A 14,731-nucleotide genomic window follows, 5' to 3' on the forward strand; every position below is an offset into this window, starting at 1 on the left:
AACCTCTGACATCAACTTCTGGTGTCAACTTCTGACATAAACTTCCGGATTCAATCTCCAGAGTCAAACCAACTTCTAAACTTAAGTGGAGTCAACCTCTGGAGTCAACTTTTGAAATTAAGTGGAGTCTACCTCTGGAGTCAACTTCTGAAATTAGCTTATGGAGTCAACCTCTGGCCAATTAATCACACTAGCTTTTTCTATCTTTTGAGAAGAACATAGATTTTATGGCCTTTTGGCCATATTTTTAATTTTGGTGCAAACGCTAAGTTATATTTTTTTTTTGGCTTATATTTTGTGTTTTCTGATACTTTAGTCCTTTTTAAAAGAAATCATCAATTTTATTCCTTATTTTCTTTATTATAAATATTAACTAAATTTTCATTCAAAAAGCACTCTAATTGCTTTTGGAATTTTAATTTAAAGACCATATCATTTAATTGTGAATTAAAATATGTAAATAAAAATTATTATAAATATCAGAAATGTCAGAAATAATTTACTCGAAAATAAATAGATAGAAACAAAATTCTGAATAAAGACGATATAAAGATTTTTGTTACGACTTAAAAAAGTTATAATAGAACCATATAATTCTAATGAAGAGCAAAATGGATAACATTTAGGACTTGGAAAGAACCCCATATTTATAATTATTGGAAATTATAATGTATATATTATATACAACAAAAAAATGAATCATAAAATAAAAAGAGCCAAAAAAAATTCAAAACTATGATAACAAAAAGAAAAAGAATTGAGACATTATTATGTGTGCTAAAAACAACTACAACACTCATCTTCCATTAATCTTCAATCCTTGCAACAGATAATTTTCCAGAGGCAAGGAAAAGAAATGGCATTTTTCTCTAACAAAACTTTTAACTTGAATCCATGTCCCTGTCACCAGCTGCAACTTTACGGTGCCGCCTAGAGCCTGATTTTCTTCCCCGCCTTGTTTTCCGAACTGGAACATTCACACCCTTTTCAGCTGCAGATTCAAGCGCTGGTTTAGTCGGTGGTTCATACACCAAAGCGGGTGGGGGAGGAGGATGCGCCATGTGCTCTAAAACATCTCTATGATATTTCTGCAGATTGCAACAGAATGTTAGTGATTCCAACAAACACATCAATCATACGGAAAAATACAGCATCAATCGACTAGTGATTTGAAAACTTTCACGCAAAATTAACAAAGGTGCTAAGTCGGGAGGAAAACAAGCTGCACTACGTACGCAAAAAAAAAATTCCAATACAAGAGAGCTAAGTAGCATGAACACTTCATTCAATTAATGGTTTCCATTTTGGAAACCTGTTGGAATCTTGGTATTTCGGACACAAAACTTCATTTAACATAGGAACCTAAACATATCAGCATTTCTCCGTAACCAAATGTCCAGGTCCAGTTTCCCTGTATTCATATCCGTATCCGTGCTACATAGTAAGAGAGCAAGTAATGAATTATTTGGAATACTTCATCAGAAAATTTGATCCAACAGGATTGATTTTTATCGTTCTTTTAAATAACGATTGCAATTGCTACATGCCGAAACAACCTTGTTGCATGAAACTGTAGTATAAAAAAACACGACAAATCATTATATGATTACCTGAACAACAAAATTGCGCCTTTCGCAGTCCAAAAACATGTTGACCGTCCAATTTGTCTTTGCATGAACCTTATCTCTCACAGTGGAGAAACTGATTTGGTCCCTTGAAGTAAAGAGGTCAACTTCGTTGAACCAAAGACAAGTAAAAAGGTTGGTAATTGGAACATGCTCCCTTATTATTACACATCCTTCAGGTACATCTGCAAATCATCAACACAAATTTTAAGAATTGAAGAGTAACGGACCCGAAAAAGATTTTCAAAAAAAAGGCAAACAAGAAAGCAAGAATTTTCCACCCACCACTTGTAATAGGAAGCTTGGCCTCAGAGTATGGGGTCAAACCCTCCTTTCTATAGAAATCAATCTGAAAGTCGATGGACTCATTATCATACTTCCCAGCTACTTTATTAGCCTCGGCTTCCACAAACACATCAAAACGTTTGTAATGTCTAGAAATCGCAAAACTTGCATTTTTTCTCCATAAATGCCTGTGATTAGCACCAAACATAAATAAATGGAAAATTGTCAATTGTAATTAAGGAGCTCAAAGCTGACTTTAGTTTAGCCAGTCCAAAATAAAAAGGAAAAAAGTTAAAATAAACCACCGATAGAGGTTGCTTGACAATTAACATTTTCCATTATTGCTCATGACAGTTATTTTGAGCACAATTTGCATTGAGAATATAGGCAAACTTATAACTCTGAAAAAGTTCATTAAATAATTCACTTCTAGTGACTAATTATTCACAGCTGCTGGGCAGAAAAAATTATCTATGAAATGTCATACAGGAGTCTCAAAGGCGTAAAAAAAGGCTAATAACCGTACTATTACTATTAATAGGCAATTGATTAGTTAAGTTATTTCATCTCAACTCAACTAAGCCCTATTCCAAGTTAACTGAAATCGGCTATATGGATCCTATTTCTCCACTCTGAGGAATGAAATAAGCAATGAGGAATTTTAACAGCTTCAAAATCTAGCAATTCCATTAAATGTTTTTAAAGTATGCTACTTACAAACAAAAAAGTAATTTCCATACACTGACTTGTCGTAATACACTAGCCAAGGTAAAGTGACTTGGAAGCAATCACGAGACCATACAATATTCCACTTGGAGATAATAAAGCTACAGCTGATATGGACTGAAGCGAAATGAATATTATTCGACAAACTACCAAAGAGGATAATGTTAGAAATGGGACAAGAAATATTTCATAGCAAGTGACTGGGTGGCAGGATAAGTATTTGTCAATGAATAATTTGTTATTGAGGTCTCTTGAGTGTCCATGTAGCAATTTGAATAAATAAGAAAAGACACAACCTTGATATGATATATGTTCCATTTAAAAGAACATATACAGACTGCCATCACAGAAAAAAAAATGCAATTAAAATTCATCAAAAAACACTAAAAGGCAAACAACAAATATTCAGATTATGAGGACGCATAACTAAGAACATTCAATAGCCAAATAATAAAACCTGACTGATCAAATTAAAGAGCTAGTTAATTGTATTAGTAGAACGTCATAGGCTCATAGCAAATGTAAAATGAAAATCATTGGACAAGGGTCACAGGTGGATCCAGAATAAGAAAAAGAAAGGAAATAACAGACACCACACATTTAGCAGAAACTAAATTTACCTTTCCAAAATTTGATACGGATCTACCACAAGTTCAAGTTTCCCATCGATCCATAAAGAATAGCGGGCATTTGGAAACATCCTATGTGATAATAGCTTTGGAACCTGCCATGGGTATTTTGTGGGTCAAAGTCATATCAATGTAAAATCTTGAATCACTATTCTTTTCATGTTTCAAACATAAGAAATTGAATGCCACTTTATCCATGCAAACATACAAATTATAAGAAACGTAACAAAACATGCATGAATCTTCCTATCGTTTAAGGTGATAGAAAATTGATCCAAAAAGTAAAAGCTACTGCAGCACATAAAGAAACATAAGCTAAAGCTTGATCAGAACTTAAAAACAAAATCACTGACTACAGTTTTGAATGTTTACCTTTCCATTGCGTCTCCCATCCATGTAAGGAAGATTATGAACAACAATAATTCTCCAAATTCCAATCTTCCTACTGCTGTCAAGACCACCATGCTGCTTCAAATATGCTTCTGTTTCTTCATCCACAAACATGAAGAAGCAGACAGTCTGTTTGGAGTATTCACTGATATTACTCGGCTGTTGGACGTCATCAAAGGCTCCTGGGAGAAAAAAGAGATTTCAATAAGCTACCAGATGAAGCAAAGGAAATGATCAGTTGAACTTTCGTTATGCAGATACGATACCAAATATTGCAGAAGCAACAACCACCCCATCACACTGTTCCATCGCAGCCAAATCAGTTTCATCCATGTCAAATCCTGTATTGCGGCCAGGTTTTTCTCCTCTGACAAATCTATTAAATTCATATATGCGAAAAAATAATCAAGATGAATATCCAATAAAAGATAACTGTATTATTTGGTGATATACAAAAATATGTAAATTTGTAAACTAGATCATTTAATATTAGAAAGAAGACAACCTCCCCTAGTCATAGATATGTAAACGAGGAAATACGCATAGAAAGGGAGCATACCCACAATGCATACTAATTGAGTCTTTAATATCATAAGAGTCGTTTCTCTGCTTTAAAGTAGGATACCCACCAAAGTCTGAACCTCCAAATTCTCCATTTCTAATTGGTGGATCCTCATGAATATACGTAAGATTCTGAATTACTGGTGAAAATGATGGAAACTTTGGCATCAAGGCGATAGCTTCTTCCACTGGGAGGTAACACACGGGACATGCTGAAATGTAGAACATGACAGGATCTCAGCAAAATCAGTGATATCATATTATTTGTTTGCTAAATAATAACTATAGACTAAGTCAATATTCCTTCTCTCAAAAACATCAATTAATAGAAGTATTGCATTCAAACCAAGAAGAGAGAAATAAGCAAATAGTGAGGGAGAGCTTACGCCGCGGGCCAGTTCTTTTCTTATCGGATGGTGGAGGAGGCAAAGTAAAGCTATTACATGGATGTCCTTGAGGAAGAGTATAGCCCAGAAAATACGGAGGAGAAGGAGGAGGAGGAGGAGGAGCCGGCGGCAGTGGTTGTGGGGGTGGCTTCAATGATAAGTTCTGAAATGAAGATATCTCATTGTCTGTATTGCTAAAGGGTGATGTACTATTAAAGCTAATGTTTTGGACATGGTCGCTGTCCTGCGAATCCTCACCTGGAAACAACATATTAGCAAACATCACATCTCTTCTAACAGACACCAGACAAGTGAACATAAACCAATATTCAGAAAACTGAATGTTCCATGACTGCATATATATTTAACTCAATTAGACAAACTGAAAAAGTTATCTCCTCAAAAGTAGATTCCTAATTGCTCAATGTCCAAATTAAACAGCCAACCAAAAGCAACTTTAAAACTATGCAAGAGCTATATCACAAGCTTAAAAATCCGAAAATAATTAAACAAAAACAGCAGCAATCCAGTTCAATTCAAGAAACAAAACTGAGCATATAAAAAAAACACATAGAATCAGAATTCAAACCTTTTCCAACATACAAGACCCAAACAAAAACCGCAGCCGAGATGATACAAAGGAACAACATTCCAACCTTTTTACGTCCAACAAACTTAAAGATCCAAGGGACCATCCTCTCTTTCTCCTTAAGCATTTTACCTTGTTTCGGACGGCTCGCCGATTGAATAGGCAAAATAACCCCTCCACCACCACCACCACCACCAATACTACCAACAACACCAACACCGTTATGTTGTTGAAAATGCTTCTCCAATGATCCATAACTACTAGACCGAATCCCTAAACCCAATGACCCTCCAGTCATTATCTCTCCTTAAACTTCAGAACAACACTACATAACAACACTCTCATATCTCCTAATTATCATCAAACTAAACTAAACAAAAACAAACCCAATTTTTTCACATCAATTCACAAAATTATCTTCTTTATCTACCAATATCATACAATGTAATCAAAACTAGAGAAAAAAATTCAATACCCGGTTCTCCAAATTGGAGACAACCCAGTTGCTTTTGCCTTCAAATAGAACTACCCAAATAATAAATACTCAAAATTGACCTAAAATACTTCAGACCCACTTCATAGAACTGTCCCCAAAATCCTGGGGCTGATTGCCCTAATTTAAAAGCAGAAAGAAAAATGTCAATTTAGTGCAATAAAGAGTAAATAATGTGAATCTAATCTGAAATTAAACTCACAGATCACTTTACTAATTTGTTTTTTTTAAGAGAATAAATCTAGGGTTTCTGATTGGCGGACAGGGTTTTAAATCTTTGATTTTAGTCTATCAAATCTGGAATTTCCGTTTTGATGCAAGAAAAAATTAATTTTCCTCCGAATTTGAGGGTATTGCAAAAGGAAAATATAAAGTTAAAAAGGGAATTTAGAATCTTAATTTTAAATTTGAATAAAAAGATGTGAATATGAATGAAATATCTGATTCGACAGGCTAAGCTGTGCCATCTGGGCGATTTAAAAATAATCGGACGGTTGATGTGGAGGTCTGAGGAGTCCTAAACATGATTTTGATTTTTTGACATTTGTCAAATCCTAAAATAATATTTTTAACCATATCTAACTCAGCTAGTCAAATATAATTATTTGTAAATTGTGATAATCTTATTATAATATAATACTTAGAATAGATTTTTATATCATTTAAGAGATTATTTTCAAAATACCTCCTTTCCAAACATATCTATCTATCTATATCTTCTATAATATATATAAAAGCACGGAGAGGAGGAGGGGGGACAGGCAAATTTACCAAATAATCATTTTCAGTTTACTACTAAATAAATATTTTATAGCATTAACTAATTATTTATTTAATTAATCACTATTATAATTAAAGTTCTAATTAGAATAGGTAGTTAAATTATCTCCAATTTAGTTTTTAGTATGTAAAAAATAACTAAATTGTCTCCAAATTAGTAGGAATACTTATCTTTTAGTTTGATTGAACTACAAAATTAAAATACTGTATTTGGTCAATATAATATTATTTAAATTTATATCTGATTATTTTTAAAAATATTATTAATAAAATTAAGTCAATTATTTAATTATGGTTATTATAAAACCAAAAGAAGAATAAATTTAGTATGGAAAAAATTTAATAACCGAATAAGTTATATTTACTTTTACAAAAATTCTTAACTAATTTAATATTAATTATAAATAAAAAATTGATATAATTATAATAAATTTACTAATATGTTCATTGACGAGTTACGTTACGAGTCACGTGCATAGCACGTAATGCGAAACTAGTTACAATAAATTTGGCCATTTTTTTATAATTTCTATTGCTACACTTTTTGTTAACTTATTTACAAAAATTACACAACTAACGGACACGAAAAATGGTGTTAAATGACGTTTGATAAAACTGAAAATTAAGTGCTGAACTTTAAGTGTTGAAAATAATAATTGCTGATGTTATTAAATGATCATGAATTAAATAAATCTTTTTAATAATTGCAAGTATACAATTACTGAATATTATTAAAATTATTATATTTACATATGAAACCTTTAAAGATCAACTATTTTAAAAATAAATTACTAAATACAAATAATATTTAAAAATATTATGAATATTACACATATTATAAATAAAAATCATACATTTTATTTACATATGTTGATAATTAATCCTTAAAGATATAACTATTATCCCTTTAAATTTAAAAATTAGTGCTTAACACTACTAGAAAACAACGTTTTAGAGACAGATTTAATTTTCGTCACTAGTTTTTTGGTTAGCAACAGATTTAGCGACTGATCTAAAATTCGTCCCTAAACACCCATTTTAATTGGCGGGAGTGATCAATTAGCTTACAATATCAGAAAAATATATTTAGCTCAAACCAAAAGTGAGCAAAGGAAGGTAGAGTATCACAGTAGTTATTTTCACTGTATGAAAATCTAATGTGTAAACCTTAAAACAACACAATGTAAATCACTTTTTATTTTTATTATAGAATGAAACAGATTTCATCATTGACGATGAGATTACAATTGTGCTATCATTGACATACATTTGCTCCAGCTTCAATTAGCTCTTCAAACATCTAATTTTTCCAATCATTGCAGCCAAAAAAATAGAATCTAAACAATTCAAATTCAAACAAATCAAGATTATAATCAAGAAAACCACAAAACAAAATCTACCCAAAAACTAAAAAAATTAACCGTTTATGCCTTCTAACAACATAATCGTTCCAACAGAACAGAAATAATTTAAAAAACCAAAACAAAAAATCCATCTTTAGCATTCTTCAGAACCATTACATAAAAAATTCAATTAAACCCCCCATGAAAAAACTGTTCGTGAAAATCGTAAAACCGCAACTTCAGATCTGGCCATTGACAACAACAATATGAAGTGGAGACTGACGATCATAAGCAGTAGTTTGATGAACAATGGACGGGTCTCTCTTAATCACAATCTTTAAAATGGTAGAAGAAGTAAAAGATTATAACGATTATAAGCTGACACTAACCTTTGAGTGAGGGTAAAATAGTACTAAAATCATATTGAGGTATGCCATGAAAACAGATTTTAAAAAATGAGAGATTTTTGCAAAAAAAAAAATTCTTCAGTCACTAACGTAAAGTTTTTAAATTTTAGGTGATTTGGTGTAATTTTCTCAAAATTTTAAGTACCACAAGATGGGATACACCGCCTCCATATGATCTTCACTTAAATAGTTGCTAAACTAATTAATACTTTTTTTATAATTAGTTACAATTGAGATAATAAATTCATTTTCCATTAAAAATGAACGAAAAAAAATCATTGTTCAAATAAAACATTTACATTAAAAGTTAAGATACAATAGCACTTATATCTAGTCAAAATCTAAAACGTTGGCAAGATAATAACAGTACTTGCTGCAGAAACCAATTTAAAGATAAGTAGAATATGGAACAAGTTGATCCTGATGAACACATAGCTACAGCTCCATGTCTCATCTTCTTTGGTCCACAAACCAGTTCTCCCACACTTGATTCTTTACACTTAAATAGCATTCTTACACCCAAAATAAAATAGAGAGCACTAAATCCATGAGTGAACAGGGCAATAAATTAGTAGACCTCTTGATCCGTGGTTTATGAAATCTACAATAGCACGGAAACTGTATCACTAAAAAGAAATTAACCAGGTAGTTCATAAATGATGAACACGGTGCTTGACAATGATAAAGAAAGAACCTAACAGAGGTTGAATCTTGGTTGTCAAGGTGATGTCTCATGTATAGTATACACCTGTTTCGCAATCTCTTCGTCTAATTCTTGCACTTTCGCAGCTCAAGATTCTTTTACCGCAGTTTGTTTTTGAATAACGGCGTCACCTTTTTAAATCGAGCATAATCAGATTAAATGTTAAGCAACTTCAGGACTGTATGGATCAATTAAATGTCAATCTGGTACTACAGCTTTAACCTTCCTTTGCCTTGCTTCCAGATCATAAACTATTGTTGGAAGCATTATGGATTACAAAGATTTGGCAAAAACATTGCATAGAGCAAATCAAAAGCGAGATCAACATAAAGATCTATATGAATAATTACTTATGTTCACGTATAATGGAAACCTGAAACAACGCTAAAAAGGATAAGAAACATCATACCGCGCGATGGAATTTTACCTGCAAAAACTTCCCCAACACTGAAAGTTCCATAAGCTTCAGATAACAGAAAGAGTGAGCGTAAAAATGTTGTCGATATATGGCAGTAAACATCATAGAAAATGATCCAGTAACTTGTATAGAACCATTAACAAAAGAAATAGCAGCATATTATGACTAAAATACTAAAGAAAATGCTAATCTATAGACGTCAAGGAAACAATTAAGCATGATTCAACACCACTACTCCATTTGATAATCATAATTTGATTCCACCTAATCATAATAGTCCCTTCATTCAGCGTATAGCTCATCTTGGATCCTCAACAATTACAATGTAACATTTCAAAAACAAAATGAAAAATAGTAACTAATGATTGCATAAATAATGAAATCTGCTATGCAAAATCAAATTAAGAAAAGTAAATTAGCCAATCCATGATTCACTAGGAGACTTTAGGGAATTTTCATCATCTGCGGTGGAAAATGACTGGTCAATTAAGATTTGACTGAATTTGTAATTACAAATGACTGACATTAATATCAGAAAACAGCATTTAATATAACAGAGATGAATACAGAGCCAATTGTCTATTAAGTAAATGTTGCCGAAGGTTCTTTTTGACAGACATTCTTTCTTAATATCCCGATCTGCAAATACATGAGTTGAACACATCAGATTGAAAAAATTAAGAATGAATACATTGCTCATACTTAATCAACATCAAACAAGGCTTCTTAAACATATAAATGAATAATCCCACCGGATTTTGATATCACCCATCTCAATTTTCCGAACGCGTTTGTCGGGATAATAGGGATTTTGCTGAGATGTTTGATCCTCCTCCTCTTCCTTCTCCTCCTCCTTTCGTAGGTCACACTCCCATAACCGTGCTTGATGAACGTCCATTAAGAGCTTATCGCCAGTTTTTGAAAACCCTATTGGCTTAACGCATGCTCTAAGATAATCCCGCAAACGTAGGCTCGGTTTGCATGTGGAGAATATTCGAATCCATGATTCACTAATTCCGTATTCCTTCATCACCCAAATCTCAACTAAATGCTCATATTCGTCGTCCGTGCACATACTGAGACATCCTCCTACTTCCCCTAATTTTACAAGCAAATATCGCTCATGCTTTAATACGTCAGGAATCGGCACTGCACGACATCTTTCGTCTTCCAGATTGAAAGCAACGATATTCTGCGGATCTCCAGAAACAATCCAGTGCAAACAAGAACCGACAAGAGCAGCCAAATTTTCTACACGACTACAAATATAAGGATATCTCGAGAAATCGTCATAATAAGTATGAGAAAGAGGATGGTCAAATTCCACTGGCTGATCATCCGGAGAATCTAGATTCATCATATAGCTTTTTGTGTTCCACTTTTCCCGGAATTTAAACGAATCAAAATCAGTTTGAGCAATGATGAGGCTACGGTTGGTGTTTGTATTTTTGGATTGAGAGAGATGAAGGTCTACGAAATCGCGGCTGTCAATTAAAGAACAATGTGCTTTCGATAAGCATCTGAAGCGAAGAAGAGATTTAACAGGTAAGTGCTTTAGTATGTCAGCCGTGATATCAAATGGTAAGTCTGACATTGAATGTCAACGCAGTTAGGTTTAGGGTTTTATTTGGTGAGATATATATATAGTTCTCACCATAGTATAGTGGTCTTTGTTTGGAGATAAAGATTGTTTCTTTTCGTGCACTCCATTCAAATAATTTTACTAATTTGATTTTGTTTTATTTTTCTGCCAATTGTCTAGTTTGTTAGCGATTGAAATTCTTTTTAGGAAGCCATTGAGTGATAAGGAATCTGAGTTAAAAGTTTTTATCAGGAAGTTTCGGAGAAATTATTAGGTTGATTTATTTTGCCCAAACATCTTAAAAAGGCCAAATTTTTTATAAAAGTTTCACAAATGTCCTGACCTTTCAATTTTGTCGATTTTGGCCAAAAACAAATTATTTGGTTTCAGTTGTGGCCAACTCTCGGATTGATTTCAATTTGCCTATGTGGCGCCTATGTGACGCCTATGTGGCATGCTAAATATTGAAAGGTCAGAACTTTTGTGAAATCAAATAATCCATTTTTGGCCAAAATCGACAAAATTAAAAAGTCAGAACTTTTGTGAAACCAAATAATCAATTTTTGGCCAAAATCGACAAAATTAAAAGGTCAGGACTTTTGTGAAACTTTTGTGAAAGGTTTGGCCTTTTTACAACATTTGGCCATTTATTTTACCACTTTATTTATGAACTGAGTTAATCACATTATAATATATCATTACAGTAATGACTTTTGGTAATACCATTATTAAAAAGTATAAACAAATAATAAACAAAATTACAATAATATCATTTTAATAACGTGTCATAATGTTATTTGTTCACTCCATATATGATGTGATAAATTCAGTATATGTAATAATTTTTTTTTTCCGCATTACGTGCTACGTACGTAACTCGCTTAGTGGTGGATCCCTCATTATTCTGTCGGTAATTTAGCGACAAAGTAGTGAGATAAAAATGCACGGAGCCAAAGCTTAAGATATTTGCTTAGACCTAAGAATGTGTTATTTCCCTAATTTCAGGGGTTTACCGTTTAGGGTATAGAATTTCGATAAAGCCTTAATTTTAGGATTTATGGTTCTAAGTTTTAGGGTTATTATGCTATTGAAATTCTATATAGAAACCTTTAAATGATTGAGTGATCAAAAATATGAATTAAATTTAAATTAGGAGAAATATTTTGCTTTTTAAAATTTTGAAATAAAATCTCCTAATAAAAATTCTTTAGTATTTATTATTATGTAACTAGTCGTATGCCGGTACAATTGTACATGGTCAATATAATGTTAATTTTTTAAAAAAAATTAATAATTTCTCATAAGGATAATTATAAAATAAATAACCCCACTAATATTTTAAGCGATGCACATCATCCAATCTACCATATTTACAACCCATTGAACTAGCCGCGATTTCCGGCCGACCTGGTTGAAGAGGCTGATCTAGTGCATTTTTCATTTTCTTTATCATATTACAACTGAAAACATAAATTTTTCGCGCTTTTAAAATAATTTAATCTCAAAATCATAAAACGGTCTATGGCTAGCGCATATAGGAATGACAATTCTTATTTTCATGTAATAAACGTATTGTATATTCATTTAAATATGGATAAAAAATTTCAGTACGAACATGACTTTTTTAACTAGATGTGTCAAAATTTCAAATTCAAACACTACACGTTTATTAAACGGGTTAATATAAATGTCCAACTATCTAACCTATTTACTTTTTTTTTTGAAATCATTAAATCTCATTAAATCGAATATGAAACAGTTACATTTATAATAAATTCGGAATAATTCGAAAACTAAATCCGATGACCTGATATGGAACAGACAACATGCTGCCTGATTCGCTGATCTTACTTATACGAAAATAAAAATAAATTATTAACTATTTCGCTGAGTAAGTGCAGTCTTCGATAACTTTTCGATCAAACTTTTCCAATCACCCACAAACTCACAACATTCCATTCTCACCACTCGATAACTTCTTCATAAAATAAAGACAACAAACTCCTTCATAACAAAGAGACAGCAAATCTTTGACAGAGAAAGGACAAACAAACCTTTCATAAAGAAAGGACAACATAAAACATTCAGAATAAAGACAAACAATGAAAAACAAATAAAACTAATATAACTTATAAATAATTGCATTTGTTGTTGAAAGATTTTCAATCTATCTTCACTTTTTGGTAAATGAATTATGTTTATTTGATAGATTTTAATACATCAAGAAAAAATAAAAAAGAGTCGTCATTTATTATATTCTATGAAAATTAAATAACATAAGTAAATGGAGGGCTACCGTCAACAAAGAAAATCAAATCATTGACGACAGTCGGAGAAAAAATAAGAAGAAATTTCCTGACGGCTAGGGTTTGTTTAAAGAAAAAAGAGAGATTTTTGTCATATCCTTATTTAATATATGATCTACGGATTGGGATTCCCTCAAGTTCAAATAAACTTGAGGGGATCATGTTCACGATCTACACCGTTCATTATAAAATGAACGGTATAGACAAAAAAGCACAATTTAATCAAATTAATCTACACCGTTCATTTATAATAAACGGTATAGATCGTGAACATGACCCTCTCAAATTCAAAATGAACTTGAGGGAATCCCAATCCATGATCTACTTGTAATTTACTTTCAATTTTAACCTATTTACTTAAACAGCCATAATAAATCATATATATGTTTAACCTCCTTAACATGTTCAAAATAATAGTATACTCAATCCCTTTATGTGGGATAAATTGTCATAACAAGTTTGCAAATATACTAACTTACACCATTTTTATGAAAGATTTGTCCGTTGATGGAAAGAATTAATCAATGATTGCACATTATTAGCAAAATAATCAATGATTTGTTTTTTATTTTCAAAGATATATATATATATATATATATATGTGTGTGTGTGTGTGAATTAGATGGTGTATCTTAACTTTAATTACTCTAAAAATCAGAACTCTTAACAGCACAAAACGAAAATAATTCATATCTCGAATTTAATTTAAATTTTTATATATATTTTATAAATGTAACTGTTTTATATTTGATTCAATAAAATTTGATAAATATTAAAATGATTTATATAAAATTAATTAGATACGATTTTTTTTTTTTTTTTTTTGATAAAGAAAGACATCTGACTTTAGGATTTTTCGTAGGTGTGGATTAACAATTGACTTTAGGTTTTTTTTTTGTAGGTTTGGATTAACAACTGACAATGAACGAAATCCGTACAAAGGGATAAAATCTTGGCACTTACTGTAGCTTCGTTTACTTTTTCTACAAAACAATTTAGAGTCATTATTTATTTCTTAAATAATTATATTGGTATATATTTATTCTGAATTTTCCTTCAGTAGCCGGCAATCTCTAACTTTTCTTTCTGGCATTTTTGTCCTCTTCATTTAGATTTTGTTTTTGACATTTCTAATCAATTTCGTGTTGAATTTTTAAATCTTCATGCATCATATGAACCTTCTTTGACATTTCTAAACTTTAATTCAATTCATATTTGGGTAATATAATTCATTTTAAAAAGTCAAATTGCAAATTCTTTAAATTATACTACTAACACTTTTCTTAATTTTATTAAAACTAACTTATCTTTTTGATGTGATGACATTTCCTTTTCCATACAGCTTGACAAAACAGCTATATAAATGTTAAAATATTACTTTTTCTTTTTAGTGGGTTGGAGAAAAATGATTTTTCTATAATGTTACGTTTTTCTTAATTCTCAAGTTTAATAATTATAGCCATGATGATTATATAATTCATTTGTTAATTTGATGGATATGAAAAGTT

General features: G+C 31.4%; 1 protein-coding gene across 1 annotated transcript; it reads right to left on the reverse strand.

Moving 5' to 3' along the window:
* Positions 1–629: 629 nt before the first annotated feature.
* LOC126664245 (probable hexosyltransferase MUCI70) lies at positions 630–6,110 on the reverse strand. The gene is made up of 9 exons (XM_050356539.2): positions 5,192–6,110; positions 4,603–4,860; positions 4,215–4,428; positions 3,922–4,031; positions 3,638–3,837; positions 3,257–3,360; positions 1,911–2,098; positions 1,611–1,810; positions 630–1,088 (listed from the first exon to the last, which is right to left on the reverse strand). Exons 1-9 carry the CDS (start codon positions 5,487–5,489, stop codon positions 882–884), a joined length of 1,779 nt encoding a protein of 592 aa, XP_050212496.1. The 5' UTR covers positions 5,490–6,110; the 3' UTR covers positions 630–881.
* Between the last annotated feature and the right edge of the window lie 8,621 nt (positions 6,111–14,731).

The sequence above is a fragment of the Mercurialis annua genome, linkage group LG1-X, assembly GCF_937616625.2.
Source record: "Mercurialis annua linkage group LG1-X, ddMerAnnu1.2, whole genome shotgun sequence".
Lineage (NCBI taxonomy): Eukaryota > Viridiplantae > Streptophyta > Magnoliopsida > Malpighiales > Euphorbiaceae > Mercurialis > Mercurialis annua.

Excerpts from the sequence above, each read along its gene's own strand:
- LOC126664245 (XM_050356539.2), bottom strand. The coding sequence starts at position 5,489 with ATGACTGGAGGGTCATTGGGTTTAGGGATTCGGTCTAGTAGTTATGGA. Across the intron at positions 4,429-4,602 it reads GAAAAGAACTGGCCCGCGGC|CATGTCCCGTGTGTTACCTC; the intron begins GTAAGCTCTCCC and ends TCTACATTTCAG. Across the intron at positions 4,032-4,214 it reads TCAATTAGTATGCATTGTGG|ATTTGTCAGAGGAGAAAAAC; the intron begins GTATGCTCCCTT and ends TGAATTTAATAG.